This window comes from Mesoplodon densirostris, chromosome 3 (genome assembly GCF_025265405.1).
Source record: "Mesoplodon densirostris isolate mMesDen1 chromosome 3, mMesDen1 primary haplotype, whole genome shotgun sequence".
Taxonomy (NCBI): Eukaryota; Metazoa; Chordata; class Mammalia; order Artiodactyla; family Ziphiidae; genus Mesoplodon; species Mesoplodon densirostris.
Genome location: NC_082663.1, coordinates 147,949,263 through 147,973,148, shown reverse-complemented (window position 1 = coordinate 147,973,148; position 23,886 = coordinate 147,949,263). Strand labels below are relative to the sequence as shown.

General features: G+C 45.9%; 1 protein-coding gene across 3 annotated transcripts in view; it reads left to right on the top strand.

Annotated features, from left to right (window-relative positions):
- Positions 1 to 22,973, top strand: part of VAV1 (vav guanine nucleotide exchange factor 1) — a 62,791-nt gene extending 39,818 nt beyond the window's left edge. The window contains exons 6-27 of one of the 3 annotated variants that reach the window (XM_060092326.1): positions 1 to 53; positions 1,251 to 1,319; positions 1,503 to 1,606; positions 2,227 to 2,326; positions 3,076 to 3,171; positions 3,390 to 3,458; positions 3,714 to 3,800; positions 3,900 to 3,985; positions 4,405 to 4,537; positions 4,834 to 4,943; positions 5,770 to 5,871; positions 6,117 to 6,214; positions 6,308 to 6,330; positions 6,507 to 6,552; positions 8,818 to 8,954; positions 9,277 to 9,342; positions 11,395 to 11,426; positions 15,416 to 15,532; positions 17,013 to 17,100; positions 19,495 to 19,609; positions 20,933 to 21,084; positions 22,920 to 22,973. The exon at positions 1 to 53 is cut by the window's left edge and continues 43 nt beyond it. In XM_060092326.1, coding sequence (XP_059948309.1) covers positions 1 to 53; positions 1,251 to 1,319; positions 1,503 to 1,606; positions 2,227 to 2,326; positions 3,076 to 3,171; positions 3,390 to 3,458; positions 3,714 to 3,800; positions 3,900 to 3,985; positions 4,405 to 4,537; positions 4,834 to 4,943; positions 5,770 to 5,871; positions 6,117 to 6,214; positions 6,308 to 6,330; positions 6,507 to 6,552; positions 8,818 to 8,954; positions 9,277 to 9,342; positions 11,395 to 11,426; positions 15,416 to 15,532; positions 17,013 to 17,100; positions 19,495 to 19,609; positions 20,933 to 21,084; positions 22,920 to 22,973 — 1,937 coding nt within the window. The remainder of the gene's footprint in view (positions 54 to 1,250; positions 1,320 to 1,502; positions 1,607 to 2,226; positions 2,327 to 3,075; positions 3,172 to 3,389; positions 3,459 to 3,713; positions 3,801 to 3,899; positions 3,986 to 4,404; positions 4,538 to 4,833; positions 4,944 to 5,769; positions 5,872 to 6,116; positions 6,215 to 6,307; positions 6,331 to 6,506; positions 6,553 to 8,817; positions 8,955 to 9,276; positions 9,343 to 11,394; positions 11,427 to 15,415; positions 15,533 to 17,012; positions 17,101 to 19,494; positions 19,610 to 20,932; positions 21,085 to 22,919) is intronic. The other 2 variants (XM_060092328.1, XM_060092327.1) reach the window with 2 other exon arrangements.
- The last annotated feature ends 913 nt before the right edge of the window (positions 22,974 to 23,886 follow it).

Here is a 23,886-nt window from a genome sequence, read left to right as displayed (position 1 = left end):
AGATCCAGCAGACGGAAGAGAAGTACACGGACACGCTGGGCTCCATCCAACAGGTGCGCTGCTCAGTCCCCGCCCCTTCCATGCGCATGCGTGGAGCGGAGAGGCATCATCCGTCCCATGCGAGCCTGGGGCTCTTACCTGTCCCCGCTGCTTTGTATTTCTCTGTCTCTTCTCGTCTCTGGTCCTTCTGTGTCTCTCCCTACTTCTTCCTCTGTTTATCTCTCTCTCCTTCTGTGTCTCTTTATCCCTGTCTCTACCGTTTCCTGTATCCTCATCTCTGTCCGTCTATCTCTGTTACTGTCTCTCACTTTCTAGTTCCTCTTTGTCCTTTGGCCATCTCTTTTTTTAACCGTTTTATTGAGATTTAATCAATATACCATACATTTCATCCATTTAACATCTATAATTTAATGTTTTTTTTTGTATATTCACAAAGGTGTACAACCGTCACCACAGTTTATTTTAACATTTTTATTGAAGTACAGTTGATTTACAATGTTGTGTACCACTGCTTAATTTTAGAACATTTTTTTCTTTCTTTTTTTTTTTTTTTTTTTTGGTGGGGAGTGGGCGGGGGCTGCACTGCGCGGCCTGTGGGACTTTAGTTCCCAGACCAGGGATTGAACCCAGGCCCTCGGCTGTGAGAGTATGGAGTCCTAACCACTGGACCGCCAGGGAATTCCCAACTTTAGAATATTTTCATCATCCCCCAAAGAAACCCCATATCCCTTAGCCATCACCCCTTATATCCCCATTCTCCCTAGCCCTTGGCAACCACTAATCTACTTTCTGTCTCTATGGATTTACTTATTCTAGACATTTCATTTAAATGGACTCATACACTATGTGGTCTTTTGTGTCTCGCTTCTCTCACTGAACATCATGTTTTCAAGGTTCATCCACATTGTAGCGTGTGTCAGTGCTTCATTCCTTTTCATGGATGGACCACATTTTGTTATTCATTCATCCATTGACAGACATCTGTGTTCTGTCCACTTTGGGGCTATGATGACTAATTCTGCTCTGAACAATCTTGTACAGGTTTTTGTGTGGACTTTTTCCCCATCTCTCTTTTCTCTCCTTTTCTGTTTCTTTGCCTCTCTTTCTCTTTACACATTTCCCTCTCTAGCTCAGTCTCTGTGTTTCTGTTTGTCCCTTTCCATCTCTGTCTCCTCCTCCCCGTCTCTCTGGGATTCCTTCATCCTCTCTCCTCCTTCATCCTTCATCCTTGTCTCCCCCTCCACCGACAGCATTTTATGAAGCCCTTGCAGCGGTTCCTTAAACCTCAAGACGTTGAGATCATCTTCATCAACATTGAGGTGAACTGACCAATTCCCGCCCTCCTGGACTTCTGTCCAGTGGGGATGGTCTGCTGGCTTCGCCTGGCCCTGGAGTGTGGGGGGTGGAAGATGAATGACATGGGGTGGGTGGATGACCCTTTTCCCAGCCGGCATCCTGAGCCCCAGGCTCCCGCCCCAGCCCTTACCCCTCTCTCCGAGTAGGACCTGCTTCGCGTGCACACCCACTTCCTAAAGGAGATGAAGGAAGCCCTGGCCAACCCCAGCGCACCCACCCTCTACCAGGTCTTCATCAAATACAAGGAGAGGTGAGACCCAGCTGGCCAGCCCAGACCTCTGGAGGTCACCCTGACCTGAGTGGGCATTTGGGAGGCCCTACCCTCATAGACCACTGGACAGAGAGGGCTTTTCCTTCTTTGCTCGTGGGCAAGGGGCTGCCCATCTCTGGTTAAATTCCCAGCTCTTCCTCTTGAGAGCTGTGTGGCACTGGAAAGTCACTTAACCTCTCTGTGCTTCTGCTTCCACATCTATAAAATCAGTGTGATCCAGGAACGTATCTCCTGGGGTTGTGGTGAGGACTGAGTAAATTGATGCTTAAAGTGCTTAACATGGGGCTTGACACACAGTAGGTGATCAATAAATGCTTATTAAATAAATGAACATTGAGCAGAGACGATACACCAGGTGCTCTGATAAGAGCTTCTTGTGCTTTATCTCATTTAATGCTATAATAACCCCACGTGTGTGGTGTGTGTGTGTGTGTGTGTGTGTGTGTGTGTGGCGTGCCATTGTTATGACCATTTTACAGACAGGGAGACTGAGGCTCGGCGTCATGCAGCTGGGAAGAGGTGGGGCTGGGACTGACACCCAGATCTGCCTGACCTTGGTGCCAGCTGTCATTCCCCGGCCACCTGTCATCTTCCCGCAGGTTCCTCATCTATGGCCGCTACTGCAGCCAGGTGGAGTCGGCCAGCAAGCACCTGGACCGTGTGGCTACAGCCCGGGAGGATGTGCAGATGAAGCTGGAGGTGGGGGGATGGGCTACATCTTTGTGTGTTTGTGTGTGTGTGTGTGTGTGTCTCCCACTCCTTCCCAGGCTCCAGGGGCAGTAGAGAGGAAACCGAGCTGGAGATGGCATCCCTTTCTGTTGCAGCCCAACCAGAAGTTGGCCTGCTGAAGGTTTGGGGAGGGTGGTACTGACTAGCCAACTGGGAGAAATGGACCAGGAGGAGATGGACCAGAATGCTGAGCCCTAACCCCAGCTAAACCCTGACTCTGGGCTGAGCCCTGATGCCAGGCTGAGGTTCTGACCCTGATCTGAACTCTGAGGGCACACTGAACCCCAGCCAGAGCTCCAACCCTGGCTGTGCCCCAAGTCTGGGCTGAACTCCAACTTCACACAGAACCCCAATCCCAGCCAAGTCCTGATCCTGGGCTGAGCACTGATCCTGGACTGAACCCCAACCTGGACCCGTGTGTCTAGTGGGAGCACAGACGGGGCAGGGATGCTGAGGAATGGCTTGTGTGTGCCGTCCATCAGCTTCTTTGGTCTCCACAGTGGGGACCCTCCAGACCTGTCGATCTCCCCATCTCCAGCCCCCCTCAGCTGAGGAATCCTGGACCTCTTCCCCAGGCAGCCTTCCAGCTGGGTCTTAAACCACCCCTCACCCCGTGGCATTCTTCCTTATTTCCCTGGGGGAGAGATGAAGCTTCAGGTTCTATAAAAATCCCCACCTGCCTCTACCTCTCTCACTCACCTCTTTCTCCAATCTCCCAGGAATGTTCTCAGCGAGCGAACAACGGGAGGTTCACCTTACGGGACCTGCTGATGGTGCCCATGCAGCGGGTCCTCAAATATCACCTCCTCCTCCAGGTGCCCAAGGGGGCGCCCAGGCATGGGTTTGGCACATCGACCTCCCTGCAAGGGCTCCTGGGGGCTGGGCTCCCCTCTCTGGGTGGGGTCACCGGGGCCATGCCTCTAGGGACAGCAGAAGGATGAAGAAGGAGCTGGTGGGCCAGGCTTGTTTGGAAGGCTCCCCAGGATGAGAGGGCAGAGGCCCCGGGTGATATACGTCTCTGTGGGTCACGCAGGAGCTGGTGAAACACACGCAGGACACAACAGAGAAGGAGAACTTGCGGCTGGCCCTGGATGCCATGAGGGTGAGTGGTCACACACAGGGGTGATGGGGACACACAGACACATACGCATTCAAGTCAGTGAGTACTATCGAGGCACGGTCATACCCACGGGCCACCCCTGCCTCCACCGCACAGGGACACACCTGTCCGCCGAGTGAGTTATTCACAGCGTCCCCCTCGGGGACAGTGACATCCTTCTGCCAGCCACTGCTGGGGGCTGACCCCCTGTCTCCGGCCAGGTGGGGGGGCCCAGGCTCACCCCTCTCCCACCCCCAGGACCTGGCACAGTGCGTGAACGAGGTCAAGCGCGACAACGAGACGCTGAGGCAGATCACCAACTTCCAGCTGTCCATCGAGAACCTGGTGAGGGGGCGGAGTGGGCATGGCCAGGGGCGTGGCCACGTGGGGAGGGGCTTTGGTCTCCTGCGTGGCCTCTTACCAGACACCCTGTTTGCTGTGTAGGACCAGTCTCTGGCCCACTATGGCCGACCCAAGATCGATGGCGAGCTCAAGATCACTTCCGTGGAGCGGCGCTCCAAGGTGGACAGGTGGGCGGAGCCAGCATGGATTTGGGGTGGAGCCTGGACAGGGGCGGGGCCAGGCTACTAGTTAGGCAGGTGGCCAGAGCCAACACGGATCTGGAGTGGAGTCTGGGCAGGGGCTTGGCCCTATTTCTAGACAGACAGGTGGGTGAGGCCACACAGACCAGTGGGTGGAGCCTAGATGGAGATGCGGGGCAGAGCCAGCATGGATGCGTGGGTGAAGCCAAGAACGACAGGTGGCAGGACCTGTAAGGATCGCGTGGGTGAGGTAGGCATGGCCAAGTTGGCCACAGAGGAGGAAAAGGGCAGGAATCCTAGATGGACAGCAGGGCAGGGGGCCCGGAAAGTGGGGGGGTGATCAGGCAGAGAGCTGGTGGGGACTTAAGGAGGAGCCCGACAGGGGCACCTGACCCAGCTGCTTCCAGGTACGCCTTCCTGCTCGACAAAGCTCTGCTCATCTGTAAGCGCCGAGGGGACACCTACGACCTCAAGGACTTTGTGAACCTGCACAGCTTCCAGGTTAGAGACGACTCCTCCGGAGAGCGGGACAACAAGAAGGTGAGGCTTGGAGGCTGTAACTGGGGAACCTCAGTGCTGGGGAGCCTCAATGCAGCTTGAGCTCTCCACTTGGCCTTTGGAATGCAAGTGCGTGTGTTGTGTGATTTTAGATTTGTGAATGTGTTTTTGCTTCTCCTGGGCAGCCCTTTCCATGGTAATCCATGCATGGCTCTCCTGGGAGCAGACAGGCTGTAGTTGGCTTGACCCTTTTCTCCCCACAGTGGTAGGGTCAATGGGTGTGTGGTCCCACCCTCTTCCGAGCAAGTGCCTTCATTTTCAACCCTGCTTCCCTGCAGTGGACTCACATGTTCCTCCTGATCGAGGACCAAGGTGCCCAGGGCTATGAGCTGTTCTTCAAGACACGAGAACTGAAGAAGAAGTGGATGGAGCAGTTCGAGATGGCCATGTAAGACCCCCGCCTCCTCCAGCTTTCTATCCTCAGAGGACTGTAGCATTTGGGTGCAAGATCTGGGAGGCAATTCTGTGCTGTCGTCTCATCTCTGTCATGGGACCATTCTGAATCTCAGCTTCCTCATCTGGGAAATGAGAGGGACAGTCTTTTAAGGCTGTCTGCATCACCAGAATGCCAAGTCTTCGTAAGCTTCAGTCACCAGCCTGAAAATCCTTCCTTCTTGTCTTCCTCCTCCTTCTTTTTCTTGAGGTGAAATTCACATAACAAAAACTTAGACTTTTTTTTTTTTTTTTTGGCTGTGCTGCGCGGCTTGTGGGATCTTAGTTCCCCCACAGGGATCGAACCCAGGCCCTTGGCAGTGAAAGCACAGACTCCTAACCACTGGACCAGCAGAGAGTTCCCCAAACATAGCCATTTTAAAGTGTACATTTCAATGGCATTTAGTACATTCACAATGTGCAACCATCACCTTTATCCAGTTCCAGAACATTTTCATCCACCCCAAAGGAGACCCTGCAACCATTAAGTGATCACTCCCCATTTCCCTTGCTCCCAGCCCCTGGCAACCACTAATCTGCTTTCTGTCTTCACCCATGTTCATTGCAGCACTATTCACAACAGCCAAAAGGTGGCAACAATGCAAACATCCATCAATGGATGGATGGACAAACACAACAGGGCATATCCATGCAATGGAATAGTATTCAGCCATAAAAAAGAATGAGGTCTTGATCCATCCACACTGCAGCGTGTGTGGGTACTCCATTCCCTTTTATGACTGAATCCTGTTCCATTGCATGGAATTATCTTCCCTCACCAGCTCCAACATCTACCCCGAGAACTCCACTGCCAACGGACATGACTTCCAGATGTTTTCCTTTGAGGAGACCACGTCCTGCAAGGCTTGCCAGATGCTGCTGAGGTGGGAGTCTGGGAGGATGGACCTGGGTCCTGGGCTGGATTGGCTCTTCCTCTTTGGTGGGGGGCTCCCCTGGCTGTCATGGCCCTGAGTTGGGAGGGGGGAGGCCCTCCTTTGACCTTTAGCTTCTCCATCTCTGTCCTGCTCTAAAGAGAACACAAAGGGGCCCTTTATGTTGTTGGTAAAACGATTGGCTGTGTTCATTCAACATCACTGGCTCTCTTCTTTATCTTCTCCCTGCATCCCAGAGGCACTTTCTATCAGGGCTACCGTTGCCAGCGGTGCCGGGCACCTGCACACAAGGAGTGTCTGGGGAGGGTCCCTCCATGTGGTCGACACGGGCAAGGTACCAGGAGACTGAAGTTGGGAGGTGGGCTTGCTTCTGCATGGAGGGTGGGGGGTTCCCATTCTAACTAGTATTTCCTTTACCCTCTCATAGATTTTGCAGGAACTATGAAGAAGGTAAGACCCCCATGCTCCTTTCTGTGTGTGGAAAATCAGGGGGGTGGGTAAGGAAGGCAGGACCCGGGAGCCCTTGGCAGTGGGCATGGCTCTTTGCTGGGTGCTCAGATAAGGGCTGAGGAGCCCTCAGGCTGGGCACAGGTAGCGATACTTGCTGTCTTGGTCTCTCCCTCCAGGATAAGCCACATCGGCGGGCTCAAGACAAAAAGAGGAATGAGCTGGGTGAGTCAGCACGGGGCGCTGTGTGGGGCAGAAATAAATCTAGTCTGCCTCAGTGATGCTGGCCCAGGGGCAGATCTCAACAATTATATTAATGACCACATAATGCCCTGCTTATAAAGCATTTGTTCCAGTCCTAGAAACCCAAAAGGAATTTATAAATAACGAACTCAAATTCTTTACTAGCTTTGCTCAAACACTGTGAAGGGGATGCATGGAACATAAATCCCAAATTCCCAACTTATCCCTCCACCCCTCCCATTCACTTTTATTATTCACTGCCCCCCTCTTTTTTCTCGCTGACAAACTCCATCTGTAATCTTAGCTGGCTGGGCATACTTCATCCCTTCTCCTACTGATTCTGTATCACAAAATCTTATCATAATGGAATAGTTTCAGCAAAGTGTAGTCCAACTGGATGGTTCCAGGAGATGCAGAGTTTGACCAAGCCAGAATTCTTTTTAGCCCAATGCCAGTGGGGAAAGCCTGGATTTTGGTATATATTAATGATGTTTGTGAGATCACAGTCGTGATGGGTGATTTTTATTCGGCATCTACTGTATATATTGTGTGGGGCAAATGGTGCCAAAAAACAGTGTGCTTCCTGTCCTTCCAAAGCTCCCAGGCTGGTATCAGGAGACAGACTTCGGCTAAGTCATTCCAGTTGAGGTGGGCGAAGTAGAGGGTTTTCCAGAGCATTCAACCGGGGAACCTGAGGAACCTGAGCCTTCAGGGAAGGCTTCTCAAAGGAGGTGGCATTAAAGTGGACACTTGAGGGATAAGGAGTAGTCAGACAGATGAGGATGGCAGGAGTGTTCCAGGCAGAGGGAACAGCATGTACGAAGGCTAGGAAGCAGGACGGCAAGGCATCATTAAAGAACTCGGTGTGGCCAAGAAAAATAAACTCTTTGCTCATAGTCATACAGAGTCAGTGTAAAGATTCAGTTTCAGATCAATCTATCTATCACCTATCTATCTATTTATCTATCTATCTATCTATCTATGTATCCTGATACATAGATATCTAGCTGTAGTTCTCTATCTACAGCTAGATATAGATACATCAGTCTTATTTGTAATAGTCAAAAATTAGAAACAACTCAAATGTCCTCAATAGCAGGAACATATATATATATACACACTATATATATATAATATAATAATACATATGTATAAAATCAGCTTTATACAAAAATGTATATATCAGCTTTATTGGTCAAAAAACAGATAACCCAAATGTCCTCAATAGGAGGAAATATATATGAGTGTATGTGAGTGTGTGTGTATATATATATATATATATATATATATATGTAAACATAGCCAATACATATATGTTCATATATATGTACACATATATACACTTGCTCATATCCATTTTATATATATATAAATATATAATATAATTTTCTATTGAGATAGAAATATTTCTTTCTTTTTGTTTTTTTTTGAAATATTTCTATTGAGATAGAAAATACATACCATAAAGTGTATAAAATGAATAAATCTTAAATGTATGGCTCACTGAATTTCTACCCATGTAACCACCATTCAGATTAATGTATAGAACATTTCCATCATCACAGAAAGTTTTACTGGATGGTGTTGGTCATACTCACTGCTAGTCCATCCTGCCTCCCAGAGGGAACCACTGTCTGACCTCTATCATCATAGATTAGTGTTGCCTGCCCTTGAACTTTGTACATATGAAATTGTATAGCATGGACTCAGTTACTGCATATTAGTGTGGTTGCCTGAAGCAGTCATTTGTTCTTTTTCATTGCTTATTGTATTTTGTGCTGTGTTTATCCATCTTCTTGAGGACACTGGGTTTGTTGCCAATTTTTTTGGCTCCTGTGAAGAGAGCTGCTGTAAACATTCTTGTCTATGACTCTCTGGGACCTATGTTTTCATTTCTCTTGGTGATATATCAGGAGTGGAATTAGCTTTAGTGGATACAGCCAAATAGTTTTCCAAAGTGGATTCCTACAACCATGTAGGAATGGGCTATGGGGTGGTGGCCACCCTCCCTGTTTCTGCCAAAAAAATTATTTAAAATATTTTCATATTAAAAACTTCTTCAAGAAAAAAAAATAGAATCCAGAAATCCAGGTGACTTCCAGTTGTTCCATCCACATCCTCGCCACCACTTGGTATTTCCGTATTGTCTGTCTTTTTAATTTTCGCCATCTTGGTGAGTGGTGAGACTCAGGTTTGAAAGTCCTGGACTACCAGCCGTGCTGTATCACCACCTCCCCTCCCCTCCAGGCCTGCCCAAGATGGAGGTGTGCCAGGAGTACTATGGGCTGCCTCCACCCCCTGGAGCCATTGGACCTTTTCTACGCCTCAGCCCTGGAGACATTGTGGAACTCACCAAGGCCGAAGCCGAACAGAACTGGTGGGAGGTACAGGCTGGGGCCGTGGGAGTGATGGAGAAGGACCTGAGCGTTGGGTCAGGGTGTAGGTGACCTTGGGAATGGGATCATGGCACAACTGGACATGGCTGCTCTGGGGAGAGTGATGTCTATGGGGATTTTGGGGGCTGGCCTGGCCCTTCTGAGCTGGTGGTCTTCTCAGGAAGTTGATACTGATTGACACTTCTCTGGGCATCCAGGCCATGGAGAGATAGATGACCATGCGGAGTGGCCATTGGGTGAAAGATGGACACACACACACATGTTGGATGCCTGTAACTCCTCTGTCCATCTTTCCCTCCCATCTTCTTAGGGCAGGAATACGTCTACCAATGAAGTTGGCTGGTTTCCCTGTAACAGGGTCAAGCCCTACGTGCATGTGAGTGTCTCAAGTCTGGTTGGAGAGAGGGCAGGGGAGTTCAGAGAGGGTCCCGCGACTCTCTGCAGCGTTGGGGAGACACTCCTGAGGTCAGGAGGGGGCCGCCCATCATGGCAGGTCACTCCCTACCTCAGTGACTGAGCCCAGAGAGGAGTCCAGAAGGTTGGCCAACCTCTGCCTTCCTTCTGGGGCACCAAATGGAGTCCTCTACAGGGTCACTCCCCACCCCGTGCCTCCTTGCTCAGCTTTTGGGAACAGACCTGCCCACCACTCTGCCCGGCCCCTGTCCTTCTTCACCTGTTCCCTGCTCCCCTGATTCCCTCATCTTTTAAAAAAAAATTAACTAATTTATTATTTATTTTTGGCTGCATTGGGTCTTCATTGCTGCCCGCAGGCTTTCTCTAGTTGCAGCGAGTGGGGGCTACTCTTCGTTGTGGTGCGCAGGCTGTAGGTGCGCGGGCTTCAGTAGTTGTAGCACGAGGGCTTCAGTAGTTGTGGCTTGCGGGCTCTAGAAGCGCAGGCTCAGTAGTTGTGGCGCACGGGCTTAGTTGCTCCACAGCATGTGGGATCTTCCCGGACCAGGGCTCGAACCCGTGTCCCTGCATTGGCAGGCAGGTTCTTAACCACTGCACCACCAGGGAAGCCCCTGATTCCCTCTTCCTGATGATGATTTCAGATCTTCCCCACTCTTCCCAAACCTTATCCTCCCTCATGACCCTGCTGCCTGCTTCACAGCCCTCATAGGAGCCTGCAGGGGGAAAGTCTCGTTTTTGTCGCTTTCATTTTATTTTATGTAATTTCAGGCTTCCAGAAAAGTCCTGAGAATAATGCAAAGAACTTCCATACATCTTTTACTCAGATTCACTACCTGTTAACATTGTGTCCCATTTACTCTATCATCTTTCTCTGCACAATTTATTTATTTAAAAATTGTCTATTATTTATTTTTCCTGAGGTACTTCAAAGTAAGTCTACAGACGTATTTCTCCTTCATCTCTGAATATCTTTCAAGAACAGGAACCTTCTCTTGTATAAACATAGCATGATTTTTAAAAACATGAAATTCAACAGGGACATTATACTATTATATAAATTATTATATATAATATAAGTCATTATATATTATGTAATCCAGAGTACATGTTTATACTTTTCCCAAAAATATCTTTGACTTTTTTTTTTGGCTTGGGGTCATTTCTCCACTGTGGAGTTACATTATGAATTTCCAACTCCATCATTTCCTGCGAAGTTATTAGCAGATATTCTATTGTAAAGAAGAACTGTCTCTTCTAATCTATATATCTAGATATTATATATGTATGCATCTATGTATCTATCAATCATCTTTGTATCTATGTATCTGTCAATCATCTGTGTATCTATGTATCTGTGTATCTATCAATCATCTATGTATCTCTGTATATATGTATCCACCTGTGTATCTGTGTATCTATCAATCATCTATGTATCTATCTAATAATCATCTTTGTACTTATCTGTGTATCTGTGTATCTATGTATCTATCAATCAATCTTCTATGTGTCTATCTATGTATCTGTGTGTTATCTATCTCAGGAAATGTTCCTGGATTTTTATTTTAAAATTGTCCCACCCTTGACCAATGGGAGCCCCTTCAGGCTGGCTCTTCTGCCCTTTTGACATGTCCCCATCATTCTTTGAGACCTTCCTTACTTTCTTGCACAATAGCAGACTTCTCTTGTACTTTTTCTGCCCCAATCTTGGAATCAACCATTTTCCCAAGGAGCCTGGGTCCTTTCATTGGAACATGGCATTCAGAAGCCAAGATCTGAACATCTCTCCAATTTCTGCCTACAAACGTAGCTGCCTCTTTAAAGCTGATTCATTTGAGGGTGGACCGATTTCTCCCCCTGGATTCTGGGACTGTATTTCCAGTGAAGCGCACAGTGCCTGGCACTGTGCCCCCAATAAATGATAGTGGAAGAAATGAATGAATGAATGAATGAATGTAGTGCCCTGAAGCCTGTTGCATGCTGGACCCTTTGCCCTGAGTTTTGGTCTTTGTGTCCCCAGGGTCCCCCTCAGGACCTGTCTGTTCATCTCTGGTAAGTAGAACCACCTTTTTAATTTTCAACTTGGGGTGCTTTGGGGTGGATGCCTGGGCTGGGCATTGGGGTGGGGATGGGGGCTACAAACCAATCAGTTATTCATTCTTCAAACCTTGGGCATTAACTGCTGGCTCCAGCCCTATGCTGGCGGCTGCTGAGAGAACAAACAAAAGAAGTTCCCTGACTTTGGGACATTATGTTCTCACTGGAAGGAAAATGATGGTGATGATATAATGGCAGTTCCCTCTCCCCACCCCCACCCCCCCTTTTCTTTGAGGACCTACTACTGATAGAGCAGTGAGGGATGGAAGTTTTCAGTGTTGCTTTGGAGTCCACTGACCTGGGTTCAAATTCTGACTCCAATATTACCCAGTTCTGTGACCTTTGGCCAGTAACTCAACTTCTCTGTGCTTCAGCTTTCCTCTCTGGAAAACAGATTAATAATATTTGCTTCATAAGGCTGTTAGGTGGTTTCCATGAGCCTAAAAAGTGCTTAGCTCTGTTCCTGGCACACAAAAAGCACTTTATTATCTGTTATTATTAACACTCGCTGTTATGACTGCATTTCATGCATTCTAAAATACGCATTTTTCTCCCCCACGTTTTAACATCTCTGGCATTGGAATGACTCTTACAATTAGTGGTGTCTGCGTCTTCTGCCTAATTTTATGGGTAGTAATTTTTATTTCATAATTGCCCATGAAAGCACAGTGAATTTTACAATCATTGGCACCTTAGATTCGGACATGCTATGGTATTGTTTTTATGACCGTGTGTCAGCACTTCAAGGACACATTCAATTCTGGTAGTAACACTTTGAAGTACGTGTTATTCTTACTCTCTTTCTGAAAAGGAGGAAACTGAGGCTCAGATAGGACAAGTGATTTGTTCAGTATCACAAAGTGAGGAAGTGAAGGAGGTCAGATTCGAACCCAAGCTTGCCTGACTCCAAAGCCTAACCTTATTACACAAAGAGCATAATAACACACCCGTGTCGTGAATGCCTACCATGTATGAGGTGCACCAACTGCATTATTGCCATTTGTCAAAAATGTCCCTCTGTGATGGGCAGTTTTATCTCCTCTTTTCAGAAAAGGAAATTGGGGCTCAAAGTAGCAAACTCAGTTCCCGAGGTCACAGAGCAACTAGGTGGCAGAGCCAGGAATTAAACCGTGGTCACCTGAGGCTGTGCTCACCCTGCCCCTGCCCTACCAGATGTTGTCACCAGGTCACCAGGGCCGGAACTGGATTGAGGAGAGTGAGACCCCGACTTTGGGTGCAACATTTAAGGGGGTGCCAAAAAACTCAGGCATCGAGATCCATACTATTTTAATGAAATATTTTAAAAAATCGACAGCAAGGCAAAAAAATCTGTGATGAGCAAAATACCAGAACTGTAAATAAAGACACAGGATATGATAGGGCTGGGAGTAGGGAAAGGTGAATTGTGGTGAATCTGGCAACTGCAGAGTCAGATCTTGTCCTTATTTAAAATTTTGACATTTTGCTCATCACAGATTTTTTTTGAATTTATTTAAAAAGTTGAGGTGAAATTTACATGACATAAAATTAACCAAAGTGGCATTTATGTTAATATTTATGTTTATATTACATATTCACATTTATAGATCATATAATTATGTATTATATAAAATTAATACATATTATGTTATATATTTATATTTATAGCATATATTTGTATTCATATTTATATATTATCTATATTATATATTATGTATAATTAACATACGTTATTTATGTTATATTCACACTTATATAGTGCTATTCACATTTACATGTTATCTGTAATTATATAGTATATAATTAATATATATTGTTACATATTTACATTTATAGCATAAACATATTTGTATTTATATATAATAAATAATTCATATTTTATATGACAAATGTATTGTCTATAGTTTGTATATATTTTTATGTTATATATTTAAATTTATGGCACAATTGTATTCATATTCCTACATATATTATCTATAATTATATAGTATGTGATTAATATATATATGTTATGTATTTACATTTACAGCATAAACACATTCATATTCATATTTATATATTATTTATAATTGTGTTATCTATAGTTATATTTTTATGTTTATATTTAAATTTATGCCATAAATATATTCATGCCCACATTGATATATCATATATAATTATATATTATCTATAATTAATATATGTTATTTATGTTATATATTTACATTTACAGCATAAAATATTCATAATCACATCTTTATTTATTTTTCACATCTATTGGGCTGGCCAAAAAATTCTTTCAGGTTTTTCCGTATAGACCCAAATGAACTTTTTGGCCAGCCCAGTATATTTAATGGCATTTAGTACATTCACAATGGTGTGCAAGCAGCACCTCTATCTAGCTCCAAAACATTTTCATCAGCCTCCCAAAAAGAAACCCCATCACCTTAACAATCACCCCCATCCCCTTCCCCCAGCCCTTGACAATCACTAATGTACTTTCTGTCTCTATGGATTTGTCTGTTCTGGATGTTTCATATACATGGAATCATACAGTACATGCCCTTATGTAACTGGCTTCTCTCAGCATCATGTTTCCAAGGTTCAGCCACATTGTAGAATATATCAGTACTTCATTCCTTTTATGGATGTTTTTGCACTTTAAAAATACTGCATTAAAATACTACTTATTTTACTTGTTATTATTTATCTTGATGCCTGAGTTTTTGGCTTGCCCTTTAAATTTTGTACCTGAGGCTGTGTCTCACTCTCCTCACCCTATTTCCGTCCTGGTGACCACAGAGATGGACAGACAGTGGACACTCAGTAAATACCTGTCCAAGCATGCCAAATTCCAAGTAAAAGAAAGAAAACCCAACAACTGTTTTTCTATACTCACAGTCTCAACAGTTCTAAAACCAAATGTGTGGGATTTTCTTCCTACATCAAACGATTCTCCAATTCTCCAGACACCAGCTTGGGTGTCCTACAATTCAATTCAATTCTGACACTGTTTGTCTGGAGTTAGCATCAGATCCCACAGATTAAGGGCTCAGTCCCACGAGACAATCCCCCACTTCAGATGACAATCACAAGCTCAGGCCACCTCTACTTCTGACCCATCGGCTATAAATGGGGGGTTCCCACAACCCCCGCCTTGGGTTTGGTAATTTGCTAACACAAACTCACAGAACTTGGAGAAACAGTTTCCATACTAGAGTACCAGTTTATTATAAAAGGATTCAACTCAGGAACAGTCAGATCAGGAACAGTCAGATGGAAGAGATGCACAGGGCAAGGTATGGGGAAAGGGGGCGGAGCTTCCACGCCCTCTCTGGGCTTGCACCCTCCCGGTACCTCCCTGTGTTCACCAACCTGGAGTCTCTCCAAAACCATTTGGTTGGGGTTTGGTTGAGGCATCATTACGTAGGCAAGATTGGTTAAATCATTGGCCATTAGTGATGAACTCAACCTCCAGCCCCTCTTCTCTCCCCATATGTAGGGTGGGGTGAGGCTGAAAGTTCCAACCCTCTAACCACGTGGTTGTTTCTTCTGGCCACCAGCCCCCATCCTGAGGCTATCCAAGAGCCCCCAATCATCTCATTAGCATACAAAAAGACACTTATCACTTCGGAGATTCTAAAGGTTTTAGGAGTTATGTGCCAGGAAAGGGTGGGGGGGGCACAGAAACCAAATATATACTTCTTATTGTGTCACACTGAGACACAGTCACACCCAAAGGACTGAGTTGTCTCCTACAATCCAGGGGTGAAACCTTGGGTGTGACTTACAGATATCTAATGGCCACTGCCCACTTCGGGACTCTGGCCACTGCCTCCCCCAAGGTTTACCTTGGTGTCTAAGGGCGCTGCTAGACCCAGGCTGTCATTAACTTAAAAAGAAATCACAGGGGTTGGGGGGAAAAGCAGCCTCAATAGGGCAACATAGGGGCTGTGTGGACCTTTCTCCTTGGTGTATCTTGACAGGTACGCGGGCCCCATGGAGAGAGCCGCGGCGGAAAGCATCCTCACCAACCGCTCGGACGGGACGTTTTTGGTGCGACAGAGAGTGAAAGATGCTGCAGAATTTGCCATCAGCATTAAGTAATTCCTCCTTTCCCAACCTATCTCCCCTTGTGACCTGGGCACTGCAGGTGCTTAGGAAGAAGGAAATGTACAGTCACGCTAGTTATCTTTTATTGAGCTCCTGCAGGGTCCTAGGTGTTTTTAATCTTTCTTATTTCTTTTACTTGACTGGCAACCCACAGGAAAGAGATACGCTTCTTAAGCGAGGCTCCAGGAGGCATTTAGCATACTCTAGGAAGAGGCAGAAATGCAATCTGGACCCAAGTCTTGCAGACCCTGACTTTCCTGCCTTACTGTTTCTTGGGTGCAGCTTCTTGCTTGTGGTGACTTGTTTCCTTGTTGGTTTTGTCACTGGGTCTTGTGATTTTAAGTGGGGCTTTCCCTGTGGGTATCTTTGCTGCCTGGGTCCCCAGAGGTTTTGCATTTGCTTCTGTTGGGAATCACCAACAAGTTAATTTCTTTTTCAGGTTAAAATATGTCGGGTTAATTCCTTAGTTTCCCAGACTACACAGGTGGTTTAAGTATAAATGCTAAACCCATAAGAGGGTAGGACTGAGGTTATGAATTCTCAAGGGTGACTTTTCTGGTTTGGGTCTGAGACAAACAAGCTTTCACATGGTCCCTGCTGTGCTCATAGGTGGGTTTTTCTAGACCACCTCTTTTCCTGAGGATGTAGCTTTTTGACAGTCCACCCTTATGGGGTGTGGGTGGGTCTCAGTGTCAACTCTCTACCCAACAGGGACCCAGTAACTCATCTCATGTTTCTATGTGATTAAGACATATGCTCCTCGGGAATTTCCTGGCCGTCCAGTGGTTAGGACTCTGTGCTTCTCCTGCTGGGGGCCCGGGTTCGATCCCTGGTTGGGGAACTAAGATTCCCCAAGCTGCGTAGCGTGGCAAAAAAAAAAAAAAAAAAAAAAGAGTAAAAAGACATATACTTTTAAGTTTCATCCTCATTTTTGGCCTCTGGGGATTTCCCTTACTTTTTTGAGAGCTCAGCATTTTTTTCACGGCATTTCTAGGGGTTTTTTGAGTAGGAGATTTTTTTGGTTATCCAGTTCTTCATATTGGCAGAACCACTTCTGCCAATTCATGCCTCTTCCGTACTAGTCTGTGGTCCTCCATATTGCTGGAAATGGACCCCTTCTCACACATCCTTTAGATTCTATGGTCATTCACTTTAGTGGAAGTGGCGATTTCATCCTATCTACTCTACAACAGTGCTTTCTTTATAAGGTATTTTTGACTTCTCAGCAACCCCGTGGGTCAAGGAAGATGATTTCTGTTCTATGGAGGAAGAAATTAAGGTTTAGAGCAGCAAAGGCTCCAGGGAAGGGATCCTGTTGGGCTCCAGTGGTCGCCCCCTCCCTGAAGTAGCCAAGAACGCTTCTTCCATGGTTGGGGGTGTGTAGCATGGGGCTGAGACTCGACAGGGGATGGGCCTGAATTCCCAGACTCAGGACCCAGTGACCATCTCTCTCTCTTTCCCTGCTTCCAGGTATAATGTTGAGGTCAAGCATATTAAAATCATGACAGCAGAAGGACTGTACCGGATTACAGAGAAGAAGGCTTTCCGGGGGCTTATGGTAAGGGCCAATGTATCCCTAAACCCAGCCTTCCAGAATCTAGGTAGGACCCTCTCTGAAGCTCCACCTTGGGACCCCCTTTCCTACATTCAGAACAGCCCCTCCAAGAGGCACTATGGAGCAACTGGCTTTAAACTCATTTTCCTAATCATCAACGCTGAGAATAATAATAACAACAAAAACGACAGTAGCGGGCTTCCCTGGCTGCGCAGTGGTTGAGAGTCCGCCTGCCGATGCAGGGGACACGGGTTCGTGCCCCGGTCCGGGAAGATCCCACATGCCGCGGAGCGGCTGGGCCCGTGAGCCATGGCCGCTGAGCCTGCGCGTCCGGAGCCTGTGCTCCGCAACGGGAGAGGCCACAACAGTGAGAGGCCCACGTACCGCAAAAAAAACACAAAAAAACCAAAAAGAAACAACAGTAGCATCAGTGAACCTTTACAAAGCACTTACTGAGTGCCAAACATATTATAGATAGGACTGCACTTCATCCCCTCAACTCACTCTCTGAGTTCCCATTTCACACATGGGGGAAACTGAGATTTAGTCCTCATCTGCTATCACAGAATAGCAGAGCCCCTATTTTTGTCAGACGTCAAGATTTAGCTCTGCCTAATCTGCTTCATGACCATTTCACAGAGAATCCAAATGCCTCTCAAGTGTTTTTGCTTCTATTTGTTGCCCTATAATTTTGGGCTGTCTTTTAGACATCTTAAGCCCATTGGTTTAAGGCACATGGATCCTACCCATGGTCTGTGGATGCTTGAGGATCCTTTGAATCCTCTGAAAGAAAAATCCAGAAATTTCCATATATCTGCATTTTTTTTGGAGGAAGGTATCTCAAATTTCATTTGAGCCTCAAATGGATCTTTGACTGCCCAAAAGGTTAGGGACTGTTCACTCATTCCACAAATCTATTTTGCCCCCAAATATTTTACTCTGAAAATTTTGGCTCCCCCCTTTTTTTTTTTTTTTTTTTTTGCAGTACGCAGGCCTCTCACTGTTGTGGCCTCTCCCGTTACGGAGCACAGGCTCCGGACACGCAGGCTCAGCGGCCATGGCTCACGGGCCCAGCCGCTCCACGGCATGTAGGATCTTCCCGGACCGGGGCACGAACCCGTGTCCCCTGCATCGGCAGGCGGACTCTCAACCACTGCGCCACCAGGGAAGACCATCCCCCCATTTTTTATTTCTGAAAAATTACTGAAATATTGCTGGAATAGTGTCATGAATATTTGTGGACCTTTCACCTGGATTTACTGATTGTTAATATTCTTCCTCTTTTGCTTTTTCTCTCTCCCTCTCTCTCTCTGCACACACACTCACACATTTATTCTGCACTATTTAGGAGTAATTTGCAGGCATCATGATCTTTCCTATAAGTACTTCAGCGTGACTGTCAAAGAGCCAGGACATTCTCTTGCCTCACTACTGTGTCATTATCACAGTCAGGAAGTTGAACATTGATACAAAATTATTATTATAATACACAGCCCATTTCCAAGCTCCCTGATTGCCTGAATTATGTCTTTTATGACCTTTTCCCCCAGGATATAATTAGGGGAATCACACATTCCTTTCATCTCCTTAGTGTCTCTTTTAATTTGCCATAGTTCCCCAGTCTTTTATTTATTTCTTTGGTCTTTCATGACTTTGGAACTTTTGAAGTCTAGAACTCCAAAACATAAGACATTTTGTTTTGCAGAATGTTAATGTTGACTTGACGGTTTCCCCACTGTTAGAATCAGGTTGAGCCGTTTGTGGAAGAAATATTCATAAACACAACACATCTGGGACTTGAATTCAGATCAATTTATTATAGAGGCCAGCTCTTAGCTGCTACACTCTATTGCCTGTCCTGGGACTGAATTCTGGATCTGCCCTTTTCCAGCTGTGGGACCCTCCATGAGCCTTCTCTGTGACTCAGTTTCTCCATTTATAAAATAGGGGTCTCATCAATGTTTTCACCTCCCATGATTATTAGGAGATTTTGATGATGTGTGGTTGCACACTGACCAGCACACAGTAGGTACTTAGTAAACAGCATTTGTTATTATTACAATTATTTGTAAAAAGAGTGCTCTTGACACCCAGGGAGGGTTGGTTTTGGTGAGCTGGTCATCAGGCAAGTTGATTATTTGGTAAATGTATCATGAAATGAACTGGCTGTTAGGAGAACTGTCTTGAGACAATGTGATTTCTTCACCATAAAATGGTCCTGGCTGACCAGGAAGAGAGTGAGCTCCCCATCGTGGGGAGCATTCAAGGCATCTTTTGCCAGGGAGGCCAGAAGGAGGACCTGTTTCACATGAGGAGTTGGATGTGGCTCCTTCCAGCTGTGTCCCCATCGTGGGCTGGCCCTCTGGGAGAGCATCTGTCCTGCTGTATTCTTTGCAGGAGCTGGTAGAATTCTACCAACAGAATTCTCTGAAGGATTGCTTCAAGTCACTGGACACCATCCTGCAGTTCCCATTCAAGGAGCCTGAGAGGAGAACCGTCAGCAAACCACCAGGTAGGCTGTCTCCAGCTGGGGGCCTGCTGTGCCAGCTCCTTCCCACTGTGGAGGGAAAGTGTGGGGATGCCGTGGACATTCCTTCCTGTGGGGATAGAAAAGTCCTATCTGTGAAACAGCTTGAGCTAATTCCCACCTCCAGTTTGTCCCTTTGCTCTTGAGAGATTTGCATATCCATTTACTTGGATGAAAGGGTTTACTTTCATATTTTGGAAGATGAGGACACTGGGAACCAGAAGGGTCCTCACCTACACATTTTAAGCCTTTATTTTTGTATCCATATCAGGCATGAATTAGTATCAATAACCTTCTCCCACAGAAAGGCAAGACCTTTAGTACACTCTTTCTTTCCTTTTCCTTTGTATCTCTTAACTCACCTGGTTTGTTGAAGTTATTTGGAATGTAGGCTACGGTTTGCTATGAATGAAAACAATCATACCTTATATTTTAGGAATTTTTTCTTCACCATTGCATTTCACTTTGCAAAGTCAATATCAAGAATTATTTAGACTGTCTATATTTCTTGTTTTCTGTGTTTTCCTTTATTTTAAAAATTTCTTTAAAATTCTGACTCAAATTTTATTTTTCTGGAGTGCATTTTGGAGTATGTTTTTCAGAAACCTGGGTGGTGGAGTTTCTGAATTCTTACATACATGTCCAAAATATTTTTAAAGAGGGATTTTAAAATTAATTATTGTTAAAATGTTTACCAATAAAATAACAATTCACCACTTAAAAAGTTATATTTTTGAAAAAGCAACACCAGCATAACATTAGGACACTGAGACCAAGATTATCCCTATTCTCATCACCCAATCAAATAAATGTTTCTATCTGTCTGCAAGTTACTTATTCATCCTGGTGAATATTTGGATGTTCAATCTTAGCATATTTGCAGAAATACTACAAATTACTTTTATAGTCTACAGTATCACTTAATATTGTACTTTGGAAAGTTTTTCCCTTTCTTATCTTTCTCCCTCTCTTTTTCAACCCTTGGACTTCTTTAGTATAATTAATATTATCTAGAATGAGAACTTCCACATCTTTCTTCTGTTTCTTTCACTATGAATATATACGTAACATTTAAAAGATCATAACTGTATTATTTTCTAAGTTTGGATGCTGGTTGGGCTAGAAGGATGATTCTGGGAAGACAACTGTGTACTCTCAGAACACAGGCCACCCAACACTCAGTGGAAAGAAGCATTGAGGGGCCCTTCTTCATCCTGGTCTACTGGAGCATTGTCCTCCCACTGTCCCCAGACGATGGGTGTGTGTCTGCTCCAGGGCCCTTTCCCACTTCTGCTCTCTCCCACACAGCAGGGAGCACCAAGTATTTTGGCACAGCCAAAGCCCGCTATGACTTCTGCGCCCGGGACCGATCAGAGCTGTCCCTCAAAGAGGGTGACATCATCAAGATCCTTAACAAGAAGGGGCAGCAGGGCTGGTGGCGAGGGGAGATCTATGGCCGGGTGAGTTGGGGCGGAGTGTGGCAGCACCAGGGAAAGGGCGTGGGGCGAGCTGGCTCTAGTGAAGCTCTACTGGATGATGGAGTGGAGTGAGTGGGCAGGGGCTCGTGTGAAGGGCTTCCCTGGTAGGAAGGGATGAAGGGACAGAGATTTTATTTATGCACCTTGCATTTATTTATTGAGCACCTACTATGTGTCGGGCATTTAGCTGGGTGCCAAGGAGACAAAAATAAGCACAGTACAATCACTGCCCTCCTGAAGCTCATAGTTTGGTGAGAAGGACAGACCTGTAACTATGCAGTTACAACAGTGAGTGGTTGAGATTGAGATGGGGAATCATAAGGCATCTTGGGAGCCACTAAGGAACCCCCAGCTCCTCCTGGGAGCAGGTCAGGACGCCTTCTGAGAGACCAAGCTGATCACTGAGGGATGAGTTAAGTCAGCCAGGTCATGGGTGGTGGGAGGTGTGGGAAAGTATTCCAGAAGAACCAGCACGTGCAAAGGCCCTGGGGTGAGAGAGTCATTGGCGTGTTTGGGGAACACGAAGGGAGGGGTTTTTCTATCTTGTTCACTGCAGTATCACCAGTGCCTGGAACAGTGATTGTCACATAGTATGTCAGTCAATATTTATTGAATGCATGAAAAGGCAGAACTGAGACCAACCGCTTTTGCCTTTTGTGATCTTTTGTCTGCCTGAATTTGGACTTTCAGGAGGGAACTTAAATTTTCTCAAAAAAGTTTCTGTCTAGTTCTTATTTTTGTCTCACAAGGCAGAGCGTATTCTTTATTTCGTCTGCTGATGAATTCCTAGCCTCTAGAATACTGCCTTGCTTGTATTGGTTTCTCAAAAAATATTTGTTGAATGAAGAGAAAGACACTGGTTAGAAGCTTCAGTTCTACCAGAGGGAAACGTGAAAAGTGACCTAGATAATTGCTTAGGTGAACAGTTTTAGGAACCTTGGAGGGTAAATTTAGTGTGTGGTAGAGAACAGTTAGGGCTTGAGGGGGGATTTTGGGATGTTTAGGAAGGTTTAGGCTGTAAAGAATTCATCCATCCATCCATCCATCCTTCCATTCATCCTTTATTTCATCCATCCATCCTTTATTCCATCCATCCACCCACCCATCCATCCATCATCTCATCCATCCATCTATCCATCTATCCATCCCTCCATCCATCATTCCATCCATCCATCCATCCATCCATCCATCCATCCATCGTTCCATCCATCCATCATTTCATCCATCTTTTTTTTTAACATCTTTATTGGAGTATAATTGCTTTACAGTAGTGTGTTAGTTTCTGCTTTATAACAAAGTGAATCAGCTACACATGTACATATATCCCCATATCTCCTCCCTCTTGTGTCATCCATCCATATTTTCAACAAATATTTATTAAGTATCTACTGTGTGCCAGGAACTATTCTAGGCTTTTGGAACTCAGTGATGAATAAGACAGACAAAAATCTCTGGCCTATTGTAGTGAAGGGAGGGGGAACAGACAAGAAGCCCATAAATAAGTAACATATAATCAATTAGATGGTGAAAAGTGTTATGGAAAAGCAGGAAGTGGGGATAAGGACTGTTGGGGTGGATGGGGTTTACAATTTTAAATAGGATGGTTAGGAAGCCCTTGCTGATAAGGTGACATGTAAGTAAAGGACTGTAGGAGGTGGGAGTGGTCAGCCGAGGGTGTATCTAGGGGAGGTACTTTCTGGGGTAGAAGGTATGGCAGGTGCAAAGGCCCTGTGGTAGGAGGGAACCTTCCTGGTGTGTCGAGGAACAGTGGGAGAACGTGCAGAGGCTGCCCTGACCACTTCCCTGTCTCTTTCCAGGTTGGCTGGTTCCCCTCCAACTATGTGGAAGAGGATTATTCTGAGTACTGCTGAGCTTTGGCACATTGGCAGAGAGATGAGAAACTCTAGGCTCTGAGCCTGGGATGAGCAGGCAGTGGGCCTCGGGGCTGTGATACATCCTGGCGGGCTGAGAGTCCGGGATGGACTGTGGAGGGCTAGCGTCCAGCTGGCAGGACTCCTGGGATGATGCCCTGCCATGGTTAATTTATAATACACTGATTTCCTCTTGGGTCCCCTTGAGAAAGCAGGGCTCAATCAACTGCTTTTAATAAAATGGTGAATGGATGGACTTGTGTCAGACCTGGGAAGGGAAAGATGGGAAAGGGCATTGGGACACAGACCAAAGCCCCCTCACTAATTCCTGCTTTCCAGCTCTATCACTTTTCTCTGCCATTTAAAAGAAAACCTGGGGCTTCCCTGGTGGAGCAGTGGTTGAGAGTCTGCCTGCCGATGCAGGGGACACAAGTTCGTGCCCCGGTCCGGGAAGATCCCACATGCCACGGAGCGGCTGGGCCCGTGAGCCATGGCCGCTGAGCCTGTGCGTCCGGAGCCTGTGCTCCGCAACGGGAGAGGCCACAACAGTGAGAGGCCCGTGTAACGCAAAATTAAAAAAAAAAAAAAAAAGAAAGAAAGAAAAAAAAAGAAAATATGAAATGGGACCCCCACGTGGCAGGAAAGAATTTTACACTCACAGATTCCAGATCACAAAAATGTAACTATCAGTTTTTTTCTGTAATAGGACATGATTACTCTTTGGAGCCTCTCCAGTTCTGCTAAGTGGTAAAAACTTCATCTCGGTTGAATCTGGGTCTGCTGAGTCAATTCTCTCCAAGGTCATGTTTCAGTTCCAGGGGCTTTGGAACTGGAGTGTTGGAAAGACTGCTGGTTCTTGGTGGTTATCTTCCATCACTGCCTCCTGCTGAGAGGTAATTGCTTCTGTTTCATC